At 64.0% G+C, this 21945-nt stretch overlaps 1 protein-coding gene across 2 annotated transcripts in view; it reads right to left on the bottom strand.

Moving 5' to 3' along the window:
• The window catches only part of PPP2R2C (protein phosphatase 2 regulatory subunit Bgamma), an 83666-nt gene that overhangs the window by 28626 nt on the left and 33095 nt on the right, over positions 1-21945 (bottom strand). For both annotated transcript variants that reach the window (NM_001171076.1, XM_070067924.2), the window contains 2 exon segments: positions 1171-1336; positions 3011-3108. In NM_001171076.1, the coding sequence (NP_001164547.1) occupies positions 1171-1336; positions 3011-3108 (264 nt within the window).

Raw genomic sequence — 21945 nt, 5'->3', positions numbered from 1 at the left:
GGACGCCACCCCCGTGAGCCGCCTACTTCCCTAAGCCCCTCGGGGACAGACAGAAGACGCAGAGCCCCTCCCCAGACCCGGGCTCTGCGGGCCCCCCGCCCTGCAGGCCCGTGAGGACTCAGGGGAGCCGCAGCGGGGGGGGGGGTGCTGGCATCACGCTGGCGTCCCCACGGCCCCCAGATGCTTCCTTTGGGCAAACACGTCCAGGGTGTTGCCGTCAAGGACTCCCAGATGGCACTAAAACGTGCATCGGTGGGGCGGGCGGGCCTCCCGCGCGCGGGCCTCACCAAGCAGCGAGGCCCAGACACTGCCCTCGCTGAGCCCTGCGGCGGCCGGCACTGCACGGGCCTCTGCCTGTCCCGTGAGCCTGGGCCTCTCCAAGTCTCTCTCTCTCTCTCTCTCTCTCTCACCTGCACCTCAATGAATGGGACTGGGAAGAAAATGGATCGCAACGCAGCCATTAACAGGCACCCAAGGCCGTTCGCGAGAAGGGGCGGAGCTGGGGTCCTACCGGGGAGTGGGGAGGGGAGCCCCAGGATGACCTTCCACCCAGGAGGGGGCAGGAGGGGCGTGTCCCCCCCAAACTAGAGAGGAACAGGAGGAGCCTCGCGCGAGGTGCCCGGGCATCGCCAGACGCTCCTGCCACTGTGGGGGCTGTCGCTGGGGGGACCCCCGGCCGCCTCTGCTCCTGGCCGAGGTTTGCTGGGCGTGGCCGCCGTGCCGGGCAGCTCTTACAGAACACAGATCCTACTCGGGAGAGCCTGGCGGCCTGTTCCAGGCCATGCCCCCCAGGGCCACAGGGCCACACCTCTGACCCGCAGGGCTGGAGGTGAAGGGGCTGAGCAGGGGGAGCAGATGTGGGCAGCAGGCGTGGCCCAGTGGGCGTGTCCTCGCCCTGGGCACCATGGTCCTAGAACAGCGCAGGGCCCCCAGCTCAGCCTACACCAGGTGACAGCCCCCACGGGGCGGCTCAGGGCTGCGATGAACAGTGGTCACTGGGCTTGCTGACCCGGCCTCTCCACACCCCTTAGGGGTGTTCCAGAACATTCCACCATAGTGGGAATGGCTCCCAGGGGGAAGCTCCGGCACCGTCACCAGCTGCTCATAATATCATCTTTTAGGAAACGGACGGGAAACGCAGGCGATGCGCACAGCCGGCGCGGCGCTCACCGTTGGTGGACAGGAGCGAGTGGGCAGCGTTCTGCTGCGGCAGCCACTTGATCTTGTTGATCTTCTCCTCTATCTCCAGGCTCTTGAGATAGTCGAACTCGGGCTCGTGGCTCTGGAAGGTGCTGTAGACGTCGTACTCGCCCTGGCTGTGGGGCGCATTCTTACTCTGCAAGGAAACCCGGGACAAGGGCTGAGCTCCGGGGCGGGCTCCTGGCGGGGGTGCATGCGGGAAGCGGCTGGGACCATGAACACCTGAGACCCGACACAGCCACGGCACCCGGGAGCCGGCGAGTGCCCCTGAGCCCGCCACACGACAGAGGGGACTCTGCCCTGATTAGAAGAGGCAGAGAGACGGACAGACGGACAGACGGACAGGGCTTCCATCTGCCGGGCCACTCCCCACAGCAGCCAGCGCGGGGCGCGATGAAGCCAGGAGCCAGGAGCCAAACCCGCGTCCCCCACGCAGCTGGCAGGGACCCAGCTCCTCTGCCTCCCAGGAAGCCGAAACCAGGGCCCAGAGCTGGGAGTGTGACCCAGGCACCCCCATATGGGCCAGGCCATCTGAACTGGTGTCTTAACCCCCAGGCCAAACGCCCCCCCACACACACATTCTCTACCATAGCCAAGCCTTATCCACTTAACCCCACCAGGGCCGGCTCACGCCCCCAGAGCCTCAGAGCACCTGCCGTGTGCCACACATCGCGTCTCCTCCCGGCGCGGCCTCCTTTGCTGCGGGGACGGAGGACCAGGGCTGCCCCTGCTTTCCACACGGCAGGTAGAGCTTGGCCGGGAGTGGTCTCCCGGGCTGTGTGTCCGCCGAGTACCAGCACTCGCTCCCCGAGGTCCGTCTCACGGCAGTGAGGCACTGACCACCCTCGGGCTCGGGCCCTGCCTTCCTCCTCGCGTCCACCTGCCCTGCCCTGAGGCAGGGACCACGGTTTGGAGCGGATTTGACCTGGGGTGGAAGTTAGGGCTGGGAGACAAAAGCTGCGGCCGGCCTTCCTGCGCAGGCCCCACCCGGTAGGCTCCCTGCCGTGACGATCCTGGTGGAGCGCATGTGCCAGCCACAGTGTTGCCTGTGCCAAACTGGCCCCTGACTGTGTGCGTGTGTGTCCTTGGCAAGCGACCGGTACCTCTGTGCTCTGTACTCCTCAGCCGCGGAGCCAGGCTAGCGACAGCACCTGGGCGTGCCCAGCCAAGGCCAAGGGCAAGCAAGGAGCAGCCTTGGGAGCTGCCTTGCTTGGGAGAGGCGGAAGGGGGCAGGGCTTCCACCCCAGCTCCTCCCTCCTCCTCCCTGGCCTCACCCCTGCCTCCTGCACTTGGCACGGTGTCTGCACGGAGATGTTTATCAGGAGGGTCTTTGTTTCAGAATCGCTCCCCTGGGCACTGCTCTGAAGTCCCCTGGGGACTGACGGTGCAGGGTGGGGGTCAGGGGCTGTCAAGCCCAGTGTGGCCACAGACACCTGGACCGCCCCCTCCCTGTCCCCTCTAGCCAGGACAATGCCCGGTCACCCGGGCAGGACAAGGCTTAACTGGAGGCTTGCATTGGGCAGCAGGTTTCTCTGGGGCTGGACAGAGCGGCGCCAGTGAGCGGTCAGCAACATCTCCCGAGTGGGGGAGTCAGGGCATGGCCTCAAGAGTGGACCCCTGAACTCCCAGCGCTGGCCTGCCCATCTCCTCCTGCACCCCTCTTCCTCCGCCAGGGAGCCAGGCCGGGGTTCAGGATGAAGTCCTGCTGGGTTAGAGACCTGCCTGGCCGTGCAGTCCCCACCGCACCTGCTCCCACGTGGCCCCGCCCACCAGCCCCTCCCTTCCAGGCCCCGCTTCCCCCGCCTCGCACCTCTGGCTCCCGCTGGAAGATGACGACCCGGCCGCCCTTGTCGCCCGTGGCCAGCAGCTCCCCGGTGTGGTTGAACTCGACCGTGGAGATGATATCGGCTGGGAGGAAGAGAGAAGGGAGGGGGTGCTTGTTAGCACCGGGTTCACCAGAGGCGGACGGAGCTCGGCGCGCCCCTGAACCCCGCGCCCGGGCCCCCACCCCTGCTGGCAGCTGCCTCCATGCAAACCTGCCTCCCCCGACCCCTCCTGCCCACAGCTCACAGCCCGCCGCCAGAGCAGGGTTCCCTGTGCAGAGTCTCCAGGGCCTGGACCCAAGCCCCACCCTCAGGCCATCACCGGGAGAGGAGGAGGCAGGCCCGGGGAAGCCCAGTGGCCGGGGACGCTCCTTGGAGACTGAGGGTAGCATCTGAGGCTGCCTGGACATGGCCTCACCTGCCTGTCTTGAAGCCCCTGCCAGCACCTCTGTGGACAGACCAGCGTCCTGCCAACAGAGGGCCCTGCCCACCTAAGGCTGGAGGTGAACGCCCCATGCTCCTTCGGAGTGCAGCTAAGGGCCCCCACCTCCAGGCAGGCCTCCGGGGTCTCCCCAGTCCGGGCCTTCAGAGGCTGCCTCAGCGGTGCCAGCTCCCCGCACCTGCCCCTCCGCACACTTCCTCTGACAAGAGCCCTCCCCGTGGGGTCGCCCTCATACCGGGACCCTTTGCCTCCCAGGGCTTGATCTGCTTGTGTCTAGAGAAGACTGACAGCCCCATGTGGAACCGCACCTCGCCATGCGGGAGCCAGGGTCCCCCCCCCCGCACCAACATTCCAGGGTTCTACAGGTCACAGAGACGGCAGGCCCCCAACACTCCAGGGGACAGCACCGGCCCGGCAGGACACCCACCCTTCTGGGCACTGAGACGGCCCTAGACCACAGCTCGCCAGCCCCAAGCTGTGCTGGGCCCCGACATGAATACTTTGAATTCATCCCCAGTATTTGAAAAGTGGGAGATTTCCTGTACAGACTCAGGGTGTCTTGAACCACAGAACATTCTAGAATACCACCCCCACATGCCGCAGTGGTTGACGGGAGCAGGCAGGACCCACGCCCGCGACTAGCCTCTGTGGTCCTTCCCATGCCCAGCCTGGACAAAGCCAGCATCCAAGCCGCTGACCCCAGCTTTTGCAGAACCATCCACTTCCAAATGAGCCTGGAGCCGGACAGCCCTGCTGGCCGCCGGCCCCACACTCCGTTCCCGACAGCCAGCGGGGCAGCAGCTATGCCCTAGGGTCACGGGGTTCTCTGCTTAGAACCCCCCAAGGCCCCCACAGCGGAACTCGGAGCCGCCCAGCCTCCTGCTCCCTGCTGGCTGGCTCCGCCCTCTCTCACCCAGCCCAGCCACTTCCCTGCCCCCGCCTGGAGGCTGCACACCTGCCAAGGGTCTCCCCACTGCCTCCCTCCCCGCGACAGCCCGTGCACACCTGTGCCGCCCTCGTCACCCTCCTGCTCACAGCCCTCCAGCGCTCCCCACTTCCTACTCGGGGCAAAACCAGAACCTCAGGTGCAGGGGCCACGCCTTCACCCTGCCCTGCAGCCGTCTCTGTGGGACTGGGCAGGGCCTCCCACGCCGGGCTGGGAAATCTGCCTGCCCCCTGCCTCTGGGCTGGTCCTTGGAATTTGTTGCGCCTGGGGGACCTCAGCAGACACACGATGAGCCCCCTGAACCCTGAACCTCTGCCCAAGAGGGAGCTGTCCAGCAGGCCCAGCCCAGCTCATCACAGGCTCTGCAGACGCGAGACACACACCCGATGGCTGTCTCCCGGGGTTCCACGCTGTCATCTCAGTACACGGCAAGCGTCCCCGCGCGCTCCGCAGCCTCGTCCCTGCCCGGCTCACGCCCACTCCAGGCTGGGGCTCTCGACCTCCCTGCAGAGCACCAGCACGCACTCTCGGGCTGTCGCCCGGCTCACGGCACAGCTCGCTCCCCGCCCTTGCAACGCCCCTGAGCTGCGGCCTCCTCAAGGGGCCCTGTCCGCTGTCCACGGCCCGGCCCTGCTGACCTCCCGGGTCTCCTCGGATTCATCCGCTAGGGCCTTGCTCTCCCCGAGCAAGGGCTGTAGATGTCTGCTCACCGAACGTCTCCTTGGCAGCTCCTGGCCTGCACCGGCCTGAGCCACGGTCAGTGTCGGAACAGAGAGGGCAGTGGTGCTGAGAAAAATCCCGAGATGTCCTGAACTTAAAGAGAAGTCCCGGGATGGAGGGGCGGAGAAACGCGAGGGCAAACAGCCCAGAGCCCTGCTGGGGTTCAGTGCCATCACCAACCCCTGCAGCCCCGCCAAGCCAGAGCACGGAGCGTCTAGTGGGCGGCCCTTGGCCTGACCACACCCCTCAGGCATATGGGGCGCGTCTAGTGGGCAGCCCCTGCCTGACCACGCCCCTCAGGCACATGGGGCATGTCCAGTGGGCAGCCCTCACCTGACCACACCCCTCAGGCATATGGGGCGCATCTAGTGGGCAGCCCCTGCCTGACCACGCCCCTCAGGCACATGGGGCGTGTCCAGTGGGCAGTCCCTGGCCTGACCACGCCCCCGGCTCAGCCCGCACACCAGCCTTTCTCTACAGGTGCTCTCACTGCAGGGCCAGCAGACACCTTCCCAGCCGCTGCCTCGTCCCAGGACCTGCGTCCTTCCTGGCTGGCGTCTGGACCCGCCGAGTAAGCCCCTTAATTCCAGAGACCCCCCTCAGTCCCAACAGCGCTGGCGGGCAGGCCTCACTCGCCGGGGAAGACACAGGCAGATTGCATCAGACGTAGAAGGACATGGCAGGCAGGGAGCAGGTGCTGGGCGCAGGGGCTGAGCTCGGGTGCCCACATCCCTCAGGGAGTCCCGGCTCCCTGCTAACGCGCACCCTGGGAGGCAGAGTGACGGCCCCCGCCACCCACTGGGAGGCCCGGATGGAGCTCTGGGCTCCAACTGTTGTGGACATTTGGGGAGAGAGCCAGCAGATGGAAGACTCTGTTATTCTGTCTTTCAGATAAATACAAGTAAGTTAATAAGCTTAAAAAGCAATAAAAGACGAGGCAGGCAGCTCCGTGGGAACACGCACGCGCCACGGGACGCGGACCTGGAACTCGCGTTCAGCTCCCTCGGGGGCTCCGCAGTGAAGCCGCAGCCACACCCAGCTGTGCCGGGCTCCCCGACGTGGCACTGGCTCCAGCTAGTTCATATTACGACCTCCTCAGAGGAAAAGGACAGCAAATAAAAGTGGACATAAAATGTTTTAAATTATATAGCCCAGCGATCACAGCCCTGTTAAACAGCAAATCAACCACGCAGAGGGGGAAGACGAAGCCGGGAGAAGCTTTTCCGAGATGTCAGCGGAGGAAGCTGGAGGCCGGGGAGATAAAATGATTTCTCCTATTTTTCTGTGTTTTCTGTAACAAGGTAAACTATTTCTGGTAGCTTTACTGGAGTACGATCGATATGCAAAAACTGCACGACTCAATGTATACCACCTCTCCACAAGCCTGGGCATATGCATAACGCTGCTTTTATGACGGGAAAATAACAACGCCATTAAATTAAAATGCCGGCGTGACGGCTGCCATCTAGAGGGAAAGTGGTCCAGGAGGCCGCGGTTACCATAGTAACAGATGCCGGCGTCTGCGGGCGACGTGCAGCGTAACTCATCAGCCACCCTTCGGCCCTCACGCCGGCCCCTGTCGGGGACATCACTAATATGGCCCTCTGGGAGCTGAGCAGGTGCAGGCTCCCTCCATGGGCGACAACCCAGCCAAGCCCGAGTCTCGGCTCCAGCGTCTGCTGTGCGGCCCTGGGCAATCCCACGGCTTCTCTGAGCCTGGGCCGTCACCTGTGGCCTTCCTGGGGGGAGAGGCTGCAGGGAGACCGTGGAGGCGAGGGCTGCGGAGGGAGGGACAGGACTCCGGGGAACGAGTCATGGAAACTTACCGGGGCAGAAGCTGAGCGCTGCCCGCTTTGCTGCTGGCCTCTGGGGAATGCAGTGAGTGGCTCAGCAGTGTGCGAGATGGACCTGGGGCCCGGCTCAGGCCACGGTCCCGGCCGCCAGCCCCACTGTCCCTGCTGCACAGCTGACGGGGGCCCGGCTCAGGCCACGGTCCCGGCCGCCAGCCCCACTGTCCCTGCTGCACAGCTGACGGGGGCCCGGCTCAGGCCACAGTCCCGGCTGCCAGCCCCACTGTCCCTGCTGCACAGCTGACGGGGGCCCGGCTCAGGCCACGGTCCCAGCCGCCAGCCCCTACTGTCCCTGCTGCATAGCTGATGGGGGCAGCTCCCAGACCACAGGGGCCCCTTTCTCTTTCTTTTATAAACTTTATTTATGTAAAAAATTTATTTATTTGAAAGGCAGAGGCAGAGAGAGAGAGAGAGAGAGAGGTCTTCCATCCACTGGTTCACTCCCCAAATGGCCTCAATGGTCGAAGCTGAGCCAATCCAAAGGCAAGAACTAGGAGCTTCCTCCAGGTCTCCCACGTGGGTGCAGGGGCCCAAGGACTTGGGTCATCTTCCACTGCTTTCCCAGGCCACAGCAGGGAGCTGGATTGGGAGTGGAGCAGCGCCACTGCCCCCCATTTATTTTGAAAGTCAGAGTTACAGGGCCAGTGTTGTATGTGGCATAGCAGGTAAAGCCACTGCCTGCAATGCCAACACCCCATATGGGCGCTGGTTCAAATCCTGGCTGCTCCACTTCCGATCCAGCTCCCTGCTAATGCACCTGGGAAAGCAGTAGAGGATGGCCCAAGTGCTTGGGTCCCTGCACCCATATGGGAGACCCAGAGGAAGCTCCTGGCTCCTGGATTCAGCCTGGCCCATTGCTGGCTATTCTGACAATCTGGGGAGTGAGCCAGCAGACAGAAGACCTCTCTCTCTCTCTCTCTCTCTGTAACTTTGCCTTTCAAATAAATAAATAAATCTTTCCAAAACGTGTCAATAAAGGGAGTCCTGTCACTACAACACAGGTGAACCTGGAGCCGCTATGTTAAGCTGAATAAGCCAGAGGGAGAGAGACAAAGAGTGTCTGATCTCACCCATGTGGACTCCGAAATCCACTGAACCTGCAGAAGCGCGGAGCAGAACGGTGCTGGCCACGGGCTGGGGGCTGCTCCCGGGGACAAAGCAGCACAAGTCAAGTCGCGAGTCCCAGGCACAGTGTCCCAGCACCCAAGACACGACCCCAAATCATACGAAGACACCCCAGAGACAGCGAACTCAGTGCCAATGGATGTGGGCCCTGGGAGCGCCCTCGCGACTCGGACTCTCGCAAGCAGCGGATCTTAAAGCCACTTTGTAAGCGCGTGATCAGAAGGAAGCGGAAATCCCACACCCGCAAACAACAATGTCCGAAGCAGAGGAATCGGCGGCTGCTTGGAGAAACTGCGAAGACAGAGCATTAGCGCTCATCAGGATCAATAGCACTGCCCCATCTGAATGACAGACGGAGGGAAAACGAGAGGAAGACAGGCCCTGGGGCCGTGGGCGACACGCGCAGGTGCAGACACGGAGGACAGAACAGAGACGCGGCGACACCATCGTCCAGATCGCCAGCAGCACCGACTTACAAACTCAGGAAACTTTCCTAACTCGAGCAGCGGTCGCGCCGCTGAAAACTGAGATGGAGAGAAGGCCCAGCGTGCAGCCGCGGCCGCACAGGCGTGAGGGCTCAGCAGAGAGCCGGCGCCAGCACATGCTCTCCAAGTGTGTGCACTCCAAATTCCGACCCCGCGGAAGCACTCCTCGAGAACGGGCAAACAAAGGTGCCCCCTGCGGCTCTGCCCGGCCCTGGGCCGCGTCCTGGGTTCTAGTCCCAGAGCTGGGACATCAGGCGACAGAGGCCCCGCCTGCCCGAAGCCACAGAGGAGGCCCTGTGGCCCCAGGCAGCCCCTGGCTGAAGTCCCGGGCTCAGGGTCCCAGCCCCACCAGGGGGCGCTCTGCCATGCCCACCCAGGACTGGCAGGTGCTTGGCGTTTCTGCTGTGGAAAAAGCCCAAGGAAAACCAGGCCGTCCTCTGCCTCGGGAGCCGCAGGGCAGAGCCGGAAGAGGCAGCCTGGAGCCGTAAGGGACCGTGGCCAGGAGGCCTCATCCAACGCGGCAGCAGGGGTGCCGGGAGAAGACAGAGGTGGTGTCGCGAGTGGCCGGCCAGGGGACGGGTCCCTGCCTGCCACAGCCAGAGACGAGCAGCCAAAGGCAGTGCTGTGAGGTGAGCCATGTCCCCCGAAAAGCCAGCCCCGAGGTCCTTGGCTGCTGGCCCCCGCGAGCGCGAGCTTGCTGGGACCCAGGTGAGCCGCAGGCTGGGGGGAGCCCGGGGGGCTGTCGGCAGAGCAGGGGGGAAGTGGGGAGAGCTCGGCTGCACATCCCCACGCAGAGACGTGTGCCCCGCGGCCCCTGTCGTCTGGGACCGGCGTCCACACTGCGGGCAGAGCTCACTGCTTCGGGGTCACTGACTGGACCCCTCTCTGGGACGCCCCCCCCGTACCCCCCCCCGCCTCCTCTGGACCTCAGCCAGCAGAATCCTGCCGGGCCGGCAGCCTGGGGCGCCTGGCTGGCCCTTCACAATGAATGGGAAGATTCTACTTCATGGTTTGCAGAACACACATTTCCAAAGGCCCCGCCTATCGATACTGCTGCCGCCAGTCTTGGGGTCCAGGCCCTCCGCTGACTGGGGGCCGAGGCTGCTCCAACCCCTTGCATACGATGACGCGGGGTCTGCAGAGATCCGGGCAGCTGTCCCAGGGGCTTCCGAGCACCTCTGGTTATCACGTCAACGCCACACAATCAGCCCTCACTGCCGTCGTCCGGGCAGGACCGAGCCGAAGTCTGCGCGTGTGCAGTGCTAACACCATCCTCGGAGGCATTGGCCCCACAGGTGCCCAGGGCCGAGGGCGGGGGCCTAGCGTGTTTCCCTCTGCAGTCCTAGTCCGCTGGGCACCAAGGCAGCCCAGCAGACAGCCCGAGGGACGCGTGGGCCCCTGGGTGCCTGGCCCTGGAACAACACCCACCTTCCAGGGTGCTGGGGCTGCCAGCTCCTCCCGGCCAGGCCGGGTGGGCCAGGAGCAGGGGGTTTGGGGGGGCAGCCGTGGGTCCCTCTGCAGTCAGCGGGACCGTGCCCAGCCGTGGCTTTGAGTCTAGGCCGAGCTGGACAGGGCTCCGAGCAGACGCGAGGCCCAGACCCACTCTGGATGCTGCCTTTCGGTCAGAGCCCTGGGGGCCTTCAAGATGGCCGGCAGCCTGCTCGAGGGGAGCCGGGAAGCCCACCTGCCCCCGCCTGCTTTCTTGCAGCCCAGGCTCCAGGAAGCCCCCTGCCCCCACGCACCCGGGTTCTCTGGGAAAGATGGAGACTCCCCGAGCCCTAACCAGAATCGTGGGGCTGGAATACGCAGGTCGTGTGCTGGGCGTGGGAGCGCGAGCCACGCCTCAGCGGGCCATGTTACATACAACCTGAGCCTCAGTCTCCCGGTCTCTAAAATGGGTGCCCACTCGGCTTGGCTTGGGAGATCAAAGGAGCTAACAAAAGACAGCAGTGCCCGGCACCAAGAAACTTCCAAAAGACATTGGCTGCACAAACCAAGTCGCTGAACCATCCGGACGCTGGAGGAAAGATGGACAAATGGCCAATGGAGACAGAGTTTGAGGTACGGCCGATTTGCTGGGGGTTGTGCTCCCACTTCTGTGATTAGGCAAATCTAGTCACCCCCGAGTCTCTGTTCTCCCAGGTCGAGAAACAGTGACCCAAGAGCCGCGCATTCTGGGAGCCCCCGCAGGCCGTAACGTGCGGTCCCCCAGCCGTGGACGCGTGACACTGACTCACAGTGACGGCTCCGGTCGGGGCCGGCCAGCTGCCATGGGCCGCCACCTGGGCTCCCCCAGGCCCTGCTGCCCTGCTCTGGCCGCAGCCAGCTTTCCAGACCCCAATTCGCAGGTGGGGGAGGGGGTCCCATCACATCAGCGTGTCCGCCAACCGCCAGCCCAGGCCTGTCTACTCCAGGGCGGGTGGCCAGGCTCGGGGCTGCTGGGCCTCTGGCCAGACATCTCGGAGCTGGGTGCTGGCTGCAGGGCCGCCCACCTGCTCCGGGCCCCTCTCCTGCCTCTGCCTGGCCCAGCCATTGTCACCGGGTGTCCAGAACCTTCTGTGCCCCCCACTGCCCTTCCAACAACGTCCCATCTGCCAGGCGGGCACACATACCCGGGAACCCTGGCTCTGGCCAGGCCCTCCCAGGCCGTCTGACCAGCGCAGAGCTAAGCACAGAACGGCTCGTGGTCTCTGTCCCCTCTCCTGCGTCCCAGTGTCCAACACATGTCACTCCTGCTATGGTGGGCAGTGGGGCACCTGCCATGTACCGAGGGGTGAGGGTGTGGGCGTGGCCGCCGCACGGGAGGGCTCCACTCTGGCTCCGTCCCGGCGCTGTGACCGCTGGCAGCTCGGCCTCCAGGGGCTCGGTCTCCCATCTGTGTCTGGGCAGGGCCCCTTGCTGTGGAGGCCCTGGTCTCCCCAGACCCTGTCTGTGACACACATGGAGCATGGTGGTGGCACCCAGGCCCCCTGCCTCGCTCCCTGGCGGCAACAAGCCCGCCTCTCCTGGAGCTGCCCTTGCTTGGGCACAAACACTCCGATGCCCACTTGGGCTCCTGGACAGCAAGCGGAACACGGGTCAGTGTGTGAGAGCCCTCACTAGCAGCCGGCGCGGTACGCTGCCATTTTCCAGGGTGGAGGAAGCCCGGCTCCCGAGGTTGAAGCTGCCCTGGAGGGGGGAGCAGGCAGCACCTCCACCCTGGGCACTGCAGGGTCTGTGCTCTTGACACTGCGACGCGTGCCAAGACAGCCCAGGTCCTCCCACCACGGGGCTGTGGGCTCCTGGTACTTCCAGGCACACCCCTCTGGCCACACCAACCCACCCAGGGGTCACTGCACCCATTGCAAAGTGGGCAAAGCAAAGTGCACTCAGGGGGCCGGTGCTGTGGGCAGCGGGTAAAGCCGCCCATACGGGCACCGACCGGTTTGAGTCCCGGCTGCTCCTCTTCCTGTCCAGCTCTCTGCTGTGGTCTGGGAAAGCAGTGGAAGACGGCCCAAGTGCTTGGGCCCCTGCACCCGCGTGGGAGACCTGGAGGAAGCTCCTGGCTGCTGGCTTTGGATCGGCCCAGCTCCAGCCACTGAGGCCAACTGGGGAGTGAACCAACAGATGGAAGACCCCCACCCCCGCCTGTCCTTCTCTCCCTGTGTAACTCTGACTTTCAAATAAATAAGCCTTTTAAAAGAAAGATGCACTCAGACAGTGCTGGAGGGGACTGGCGGGTGGGGAGGCTGGCCCTTCCCGTCCCAGTCACCGCCGGGGTTCCAGGCTCCCCTCCCCGACTCTGTGGATGACAGTGGTGATGGCCGGCACCACGGCTGCCCTCATACGCAGTCTCGTGCTCAAAGCACTCACAGGCGTTTCTCACCTGTAACATTAAGCAGTGTGGCAGCAGCCGTAGGGACAGGCATTGCCTGCCCCAACCCACAGGGAAAGCGGTGCCAGAGGCAGCGGTGGGCTGTGGATGGGAGGCGGCGGGAACAGGGCCTGGATTTTCCATGCTGCGGGCTCTGCAAGGCAACCCCTCCCCTAGACTGATTCCAAGCCACCGGCAGCTACACAGAAAGGTCCCCCAAACCTCATTGCCGGCTCCCTCGGCTGGCACGAGCAGCGCTGGAGCCTCCAACAAAGGGAGCCCCCCACATCCACCTGCAGAGGCCCCAGGTCTGGCCCTAAATCCCCATGTTCAACCTCTAAGGCCCAACTCTGCCCATAGGGGCACCAGCGCCCCACCCAGGCGCAGGATGGCTCTGGGGAAACCACGCCATGGTTGGCAGGACCCCCAACCCTGGGCAACCCTGCAGCGATGCCAGGCCCCCGGGGGGCTCAGCTCCTCTCTCCCCTCCCCCCCCTTCTCGGCTGTGAACCGGCCAGGCCAGAGGCACACGTGGCTAACAATGCCCCCTCCCAGTGCTGTTCTCAGTGCCCTGTGGGTCTGCCAGCCACGGGGCAGGGTGAGGGGCCCAGGCGGCCCAGGTCCTGCAGTGGCCTCGCTTCCCACAGCTGCCCTAGTGTGGGCAGAGCTGGAGGGGAGGCAGCGTAGGGCTCCAGCACCCTCCCTGCCCCTCTCCGAGGGGCACCTGTCCCCCAAGCCTCGCAAAGAAAGGCCCCACCCGAGCAGACTGCTCTGTCCTGGCCAGCAGGAGGCACCGGCAGGCCCGGCCGCCCTCACCACCCCTTCCCTGGCAGAAGTCCCTGCAGTGCCTGCGCCATGCCAGCAGGTGCAGGGGGTGCAGGGGGTGCAGGGGTTCCGGCCTCCCCCTGGTGAGCCAGGCATCCCGGGGGTGCCAAGCCTTCTCCAGGTCCAGATGCGGACCGGCTTCCGCCAGCACTGGCGCGTCACCCCCTCGCACTCCTGCGGCCCCGCGTGAGAAGTCTTCCCGCCCCACAGATGAGATGATGGGAGAGGCGCTGGGGGCGTTTCTCAAGGTCACAGAGGGGGCAGCCCCACAGCCCTTGCCTGCTCCCCCCCCCCGTAGAGCCGGCGCCTCCCGACTCTGCCCGCTGGGCAGGCTCGAGCCTGGCCCTGAGACAACACCCGTGGCTGGGTAACCAAACGCACGGACGGAAAACAGAGGGGGGGATGGGAGGCCGCAGGGACGTTCAACCTCCCGTCCAAGCTGGGGAAGGACCCCAGGCAGCCCCAGCACAGTGACAGGACCACTGCCCTCTGCCCCCCTCCCCCAGGCTCCTGGGAGTGACGGGATCAGGGGCGAGGCGGGGCCAGCTCCACTCCCGAAGGGGGGAGGCATCTGGGAAGGAGTCAGTCTTGAATCCAGATGCTGACAATATCACAAAAACCTCATTTGCAAACCCAATTGAGTGCTCATATAAAAGGAGGAGGGGCATGCAGGGTGGGGGCAGGGGAGGGAGGGGCCGGCACTGCCAGGGAGCCGGGAAGGCTCAGGAAGGCGCTGGTCCCCAGAAACCCACTGCCGGCTCAGCTCTGTGATCTGTGTCCTGGCCAGGGCCTCTGTTCCCCTCAGCTTATCCACTGTCACTCCATCGGTAATAGGGGCACCTGAAATGGACACGAGCACCAAGGCCGTCACCACGCCCGTGACCGACGCCACCGCGCTAAGGGCGGCTGTACTCTGCGCACGTCAGAAGTGCGAACGGATTTATTTCTAACAATCGGAGACACTCTTGCCACCAGCCTGACTCCCACCCAGCTGTCCCCAGCAAACAGGTGCGGGCCCAGCCAGGGTGGCCCAGCGCGTCCCGCAGGGAAGCCGGCGTCTGGGTGCACACGGCCATTCCATGCGTGTCACAGCCTGGGAAGTGAGACGCCCACCCTGCCTGCTTCTGCTGTCCAGGCACAGCCAAGTCACTGCAGGGGGCTGCACACGCCACGTGGCCCTGCTCCTACCTTGGGACCTGTGTGCGCCTGGGTGGGCAAAGGCTCTTTGCAGATGCAATTAAGGATCCTGAGGGGGGCAGCGCTCTGGTACAGTGGGCTAAGCCTCCACCTGCAGTGGGCGCCAGCTCCTGTCCCGGCTGCTCCTCTTCCCACCCAGCTCTCTGCTGTGGCCTGCGAAACCAGCAGATGGTGACCCACAAGCTTGGGCCCCTGCCTCCCACGTGGGAGACCCGGATGGAGTTCCTGGCTCCTGGCTCCTGGCTCCCGGCTTCAGGCCTGGCCCAGAACTGGCTGCTGTGGCCAGTGAAGCCGCAGGTGGAAGATAGGTCTCCGTCACGCCCTCCCTCTGTCACTCTGCCTTTCAAATAAATAAACAAATCTTTAAAAAAGAAACGGCAGGAAGGTGGGGGCCTCGGGCAGGGGAGGCGTCTGCTCCGGGGGCGTGGAGGGAGCAGGGCCCCCATCACCTTGAAAATAAAGTCAGGCTGTTTTAACTCAGCAAGTGCAGGTGTCACGGCCGCCCCAGGAAACCAACGCCTTCACCAATCAGAGCTCAACGTGGATGCGGGCACCTGCCTGGAGGGGACGTGGGGCGGGGCCAACAGCGACCTCTAAAGCAGGACCCAGGCAGCCAGGGTGTGCGCCTCATCCTCATGGCCCCAGCAGGTTTGCTGGCGATCACCGCGGGACACCCGGCACTCTGCCTCCCATACCCTGTGACAAGGGGACTCCCACTTCTCTACCTAAAGTGGGTGAGAGACTCAGACCTGCCCCAGGGCTGTCAAACGGGTCATCATTTGGAGCTGAGCTGTCCAGGACGGTGGAGTCCTTGAGACGCGGCTAGTCCCAGCTGGGGCGCACTCTAAGCGTAAAACACACGGCAGCTTTCAGAGACGTAACACAGTCAGTGGCGCTTTCGCTGGGGGGCAGCGTGGCACCGCGGGGCAAGCCCCCACCTGGCACCTCCATATCAGAGTGCTGGCGTGCGGCCCGGCTACTCCACGCTTCCAACTACTGCACCCAGGGGACAACAGACGAGGGCCCAAGCGCTTGGGTTTTCACCACCCTTATGGGAGACCTGCTGGGAGCTCCTGGCTTCTGCCTTCAGCCTGGCCCAGCCCTGGCTGTTGCATTCATTTAGGGGATGAACCAGAAGTTGAAACATCTCTCTCTCCTGTCTCTTGTGCCACTCTGCCTTTCAACTAAATAAATCTTTTTTTTAAAGAAAGGTTTTTATATTGATTTGTTGAAAATATTTTGGATATATAAATTGATTTTTAAAATTTATTTGAAAGGTAGAGTTACAGAGAGTCTTCCATCTGCTGGTTCACTCCCCAGATGGCCACAACCGCTGGAGCTGGGCTAATATGAAGCCAGAAACCAAGAATCAGAAGCCAGGAGCTTCTTCCGGGTCTCCCACGTGGGTGCAGGGGCTCCAGGACTTGGGCCGTCTTCCACTGCTTTCCCCAGATCACGGCAGAGAGCTGGATCGGAAGTGGAGCAGCTGGGACTTGAACAGGTGCCGATATGGGATGCTGGCGCTACCATCTCCTCCATGGGGCCCCGGAACCCTCGAACCAAACAGGAGCCCACCCAGCAGCAGGCCCTGGCGCCCGCAGGCAGAGCCCTCCCGGCGCCTCGCCGAGCTAATGAGGCCGCGCGCTGTAATTACAGCAGTGGGGGCCGCTGGGGAGCAGGCGCGGGCGGCTGAGAGAGCTCACTCCCGGGCTAATGAGGCGTCGCGTGTTCTACGGAGCCCGCGTGGGATCCGCTCAGCCCCGGGCTCCAGGTACGCCCTCCCCCTGCCCCACCCCTCGGGCGCCCAGCGTCTGTGGAGGAGACACCCAGATCTCGCGCTGTGCATGAGTGGTTGTGGGAGCGCAGGTGCGCGTTGCCAGACCTGGGGCTTCGCGCCGGACAGCGAGGGCGCCGGGGGTCTGAGTCCGGATTCAGACGGGAGGTAAAACCTGAGAGGGCTGGGAGAGGGGCAGAGTGGCCCGGCTGGGGGTGGGGGCGGCAGGAGGGACTCTGGGGCTGCGAACAGGCTGTCCTGGCGCATGCACGGGTGCCATAGGGGCGCCTGCCAGCAGCGGGCAGGGTGGCCCCGCGGAAACCCGCTCTGCAGGGAGCTCCAGCAAGCTGCGCGGCCCATTTATTTCTTTAAATTATTCAAGAGGCACGGGGCCTGCGCTGTGGCATAGCGGGTGAAGCCGCCGCCTGCAGTGCCAGCATCCCATGTGGATGCCGGTTCGAGTCCCAGCTGCTCCAATTCTGATCCAGCTCTCTGCTGTGGCCTGGAAGAGCAGTGGAAGATGGCCCAAGTCCTGGAGCCCCTGCACCCACGTGGGAGACCCAGAAGAAGCTCCTGGTTCCTGGCTTTGGATCGGCACAGCTCCGGCCATTGTGGCCAATTGGGGAGTGAACCATTGGATGGAAGACCTCTCTCTCTCTCTGCCTCTCCTCTCTCTGTGTAACTCTTTCAAATAAATAAATAAATCTTTTAAAAAACTATTCAAAAGGCAGAGAGGGAGGGAGACAGAGAGAGAAACAGAGATCTGAGCGATTCACTGCTTCACTGCCCAAGTGTCTGCAGTGGCCAGGGCTGGGCCGGGCTGAGCCAGGAGCTCCGTCCAGGGCTGGGCCGGGCCAAGCCTGGAGCCAGGAGCTCCGTCCAGGTGACCTGTAGCACTTGAGCGGCCCCTGCTGCCCCCCGGGGTCTGCACTAGCAGGAAGCTGGAGCCAGGAGTTGCAGCTGGAGCTTGACCCCCGTGCTTTGCCGTGGGGTGCGGGCACCTGACCACCAGGCCACACACCCATCCCAGCTGCCCTTCCTTGGAAGCGTCCGTGCAGTGTCCCCACCTGATGGCACTTGGCCCTCACGGCCTTGTTAATGACGAGGAGGCTGAGGGCCAGAGAGGGAGAGCACGGGCCTGCAGTCGTGCTGCGGGGAAGCAGAGCAGGGGCCGGGCTCGGGCACGAGGAGGAGGGAGAGGCCACCCAGGGTGCAGGTGTGCAGTGGGCAGCAAGGAGGAGCCTGGGGCCACGCCTCCTCCCGCCCAGCCCAGCCCAGCCCGCCTCCCTTCCTGCTCTGCTCCGCCCCCTACACCAGCCTCCCTCTTGGGCCTTGCCTCAGTTTCTCCACCTGGGAGATGGGGAAGATAATGCTTCCAGGGACTGTCCGAGGACTGAATGAGGCGGCTGGCAGCAACTGCTTAGACCCACGCCCCACAGACAGGAAGCACCCTAGATGCTGAACCCGACTCCCTCCGTCTCCCTGACCCCCAGAGGAGCGGGACGGAGGACTTGGCGAGGGGCTCTGCTGGACGTGGGCTGCATATGTCAGTCTGGCTCCGGCCGGAGCTCCCTGGGCAGTGATCGGGGCAGCCACCAGCCGCTGCGCCGCCTTCGGTCCCCACAGTGCCCTGTGAAGGCAGTGTCCTTTACACCCCACCTTACAGATGAGGAAACCGAGGCAGAGCCCAACGCTTCGGCGGGGAGAACGTGGGAGACTGTGCCACTGGGACCACGCAACAGTGGCCTGGGCTGCTCTGTGCCCGGAGCTGGGTCGGTTCCTGCTGTGTGACATTTGGGAGGACACGAGGCACTGAGTGGGCACTTGGGTCCCCAAAGCCCACTCCCTAAAGTGCCCTTGAGCAAATGTGTGGTGTTCAGTTAGCAGACAAGGCCCCGGGAAGGTGCAGCCAGCTGTCTGAGGCCTGCAGGGGGCTGATGCGGTCAGGAGCAGCGGATGTGGTCTGTGTGCCCCCCACCCACGGCCACGCCAGAGCGGGGGGGGGGGGGGCTCAGAGTGATGGGCACAGCTCAGTTTGTGGACAAACCAGGTATGCAAGCCAAAGGCACAGCGTGGAGAGGTAGTGAGCCCCCCGTCACGGGAGGTGTGCAAAGGTGTAGGTGCCCTGGCAGGAAATGGGCAGTCTGTCAGGCACCGGCTCTGTCCTGGCCCTGAGGTTCTGGGAGCCAAGCCCCACTCAGCACAGGTTCCAGGACCTCCCCGCCCCCAGCCCACAGGGTCCTGGTGACCCCTCTCTGGGTGACATCAGCACAGATGTCCGTTCTCCTGGTGGCTTTGGAAGGCGACACCCCAACCGAGGGGGCAAGGGGGCGGAGCCACACGTGTCCACACTCAGAACCCAGCAGGGCCTGCGTGGAGGGCTGCGTGGCCACTCGGGTAGGGGCATCACCCCCCTGTCGCAGCACACAGGAGGTGCGCCCCAGATGCCGGCTGTGTGTTTGACAGGCCCAGGCTGCACCGCGGCTGAAGGGCGTGTTGGGGTGCGCACCCCACCCCAGAGAGCCAGAGCTGGAGTCTACAGAGGGTCTCCTGCTGCAGGACGAGTGTGCCCCCGACTCCACGGACAGTGTGGGGGGGCCTCCGGAGGCGTCTGGGTCGGGGGGAAGCTGCCCTCTGCACCCCAGAGCGGTCCTCAGCAGACACGCGGCCTGCAGGCACCTTGGCCCCAGACCTCAGCCAGAACCTGGAGAAGCAACGTCTGTCGCCCAGAAACCACCCAGTCCTTGGTATTTGTCTTGGAGGGAGCGCCCAGCTGCACTGAGACACGTAGTGGAGGTGCTTCTACCAGCAACACGGTCCCCTGCCCGCCAGACCTGCTACTTCCCCGGAGAACAGAGAACACACACACAGTCTCATGCCTGCATGTGACACACCCACACACCCATGCACACACACACACAGTCTCACGCCTGCCTATGACACACCCACACACCCACACACCCACACACACATACACACACAGTCTCACGCCTGCATGACACACCCACGCACAGATGCACACACACACACAGTCTCACGCCTGCATATGACACACCCACGCACACATGCACACACACACAGTCTCACGCCTGCATATGACACACCCACACACCCATACACACAGTCTCAAGCCTGCATGTGACACACCCACACACCCATGCACACATGCACACAGTCTCACGCCTGCATATGACACACCCACGCACACATGCACACACACACAGTCTCACGCCTGCATATGACACACCCACACACCCATACACACAGTCTCAAGCCTGCATGTGACACACCCACACACCCATGCACACATGCACACAGTCTCACGCCTGCATATGACACACCCACGCACACATGCACACACACAGTCTCACGCCTGCATATGACACACCCACACACCCATACACACAGTCTCAAGCCTGCATGTGACACACCCACACACCCATGCACACATGCACACAGTCTCACGCCTGCATATGACACACCCACGCACACATGCACACACACACAGTCTCACGCCTGCATATGACACACCCACACACCCATGCACACACACACACAGTCTCACGCCTGCATGTGACACACCCACGCACACATGCACACACACACAGTCTCACGCCTGCATGTGACACACCCACACACAGATGCACACATACACACACAGTCTCACGCCTGCATGACACACCCACACACCCACGCATGCACACACACAGTCTCACACCTGCCTATGACACACCCACGCACCCATGCACACACACACAGTCTCACGCCTGCATGTGACACACCCACACACAGATGCACACATACACAGTCTCATGCCTGCATATGACACACCCACACACCCACACACCCATACACACACAGTCTCACGCCTGCGTATGACACACCCACGCACACATGCACACACACAGTCTCACGCCTGCATGTGACACACCCACGCACAGATGCACACATACATACACAGTCTCATGCCTGCGTATGACACACCCACGCACCCACGCACACACACACACACAGTCTCACGCCTGCGTATGACACACGCACGCACCCACGCACACATGCACACGCTCACACACAGGTGGCAGCGACCCTGGGGCTAAGCCATGGACTCCAGAGGCTGTAATCCGGCTTTACCCCCACCCCACCCCCAGAAAGCACAGCTGGAAACCCCAGCGCAGGTCTGGAGGCCAGATGGTTGCCCCAGCGCGGTCATCAGAGCAAGTACCGGCCCCACGGGGGAGGTCCAGCCATCTCCCGCCCCCACGCAGGAAAACCGCCGTGCTCTGCTCATCATCACAGCAAAAGCCAGGTCACACGCACACGGCAGGCCAGGGGTGGGCTGCACTCCCAACAACCCCTCGGTTGGCAGGTGGGAGCTGCTGTGGCCCTGGTGGGATGGGGGGGCTGGGCAGAGCCCACACAGCTGCCGGGGCGGCCAGCTCCCTGATGGGTGGGCTTCCACACCCACCACCATCGCCCAGAGCCCCTGCTCCACAGTCAGAACCGGGACAGTCACCAGGCGGTGCCCGAGGCCACACTGCTTGTCCGTGGCCACAATCAGATCAACGTGTGTGTGTGTGCGCGCGCGCACACCTGGGAAGAAGAGCGTGTATTCACAGAAACACGGCGCTGCCTGCAGGCCCCCTCCTCCCGGCACGTGCCTGTCACTCAGTGGGAGGCGGGCTCTCCCTGCCTTCCTCTGCGCCCCCGGGAAAAGGCCCGAGCCCAGGAACGCTCTGCTCACGGCACGGAGAGAATCGCACTGGAAACGCACACAAGACTTGCATTCGCAGCAGCTCTGGGGTGAGAGCAGCCGGCCAGCCGGGGGCCCGACCCAGCTCCCACCATGCGCGGCCCAGCCTCCCGCAGCTCCGGGTCTGGGTTCAGGTGCAGCTTTGTACTCTGCCTGAGAGAGAACACAAAGCACCGGCTTGGGAGGGTCAGAGAGCCGCAGGCACCGCCGCTGACCTGGCGCTGGCCAACAGCACCCAGTCTCCCCAGAGGGCTGGGACCTGGCCCTCTGCACCCATGGAGAGATGGGTGGAGCACTCCTCCAGCCCAGGGCTGTGCGGGTGCAGGGGCAGTGCCTGGCCCAGCGCGGACCCCTGTGCCTCAGAAGACTGGCTCCCACCACGAGGACCAGTAATGGTGGAGGTGGGGGAGGGGTGTTAGTTTCTTCCAGACTCCTGCTGCATCCCCAACCTGTGTCCCTGGGAGCACCCCCGGCCTCCCTCTGCCCCATCTGTCCACACCAGGCCTGGGGTTCTGGGTCAGGAAGTGCACTTGGCCCCAGGCACCCGCGTGGCTGCTGACGTGTGTTTGCACGTCTGTGCGCAGCGCCCCCCCCCATGCGTCCCAACAGCTTCAGACCCCAGGGGAGGGGGAGCCTCTGGCATCCTATGCCTCAGGGAGCAGGGGAACCAAGAGAAAGGAGGAGCGGGGGGGGGGGGGGCAGTGCTGCTTCTGGGAACAGAGGTGGTCCCTGCACCCTGCCCCCAGATTTGCACACAAGCCCCCCCTGGGTGACTTGGGTTCAGGGTGTGGCTGTGGCCCCGAGGGGTCCTGCCCTCCCAGTGGCACCTTTTCCCTCCCAGCAGGGTGCTGGGACTCAGCCCTGGGGCCCTGGACCCCCAAGGGCAGTGCTGCTGGGGCCCACTCCAAGTCAGCCTCCCTGGCCCAGGGCCGGCTGCTTCCGGCGGCTTCCACAC

The sequence above is a fragment of the Oryctolagus cuniculus genome, chromosome 2, assembly GCF_051225735.1.
Source record: "Oryctolagus cuniculus isolate XC-2025 breed Fujian yellow rabbit chromosome 2, ASM5122573v1, whole genome shotgun sequence".
In the NCBI taxonomy this organism is placed as follows: domain Eukaryota; kingdom Metazoa; phylum Chordata; class Mammalia; order Lagomorpha; family Leporidae; genus Oryctolagus; species Oryctolagus cuniculus.
This window is presented reverse-complemented; position numbering and strand designations above follow the sequence as displayed.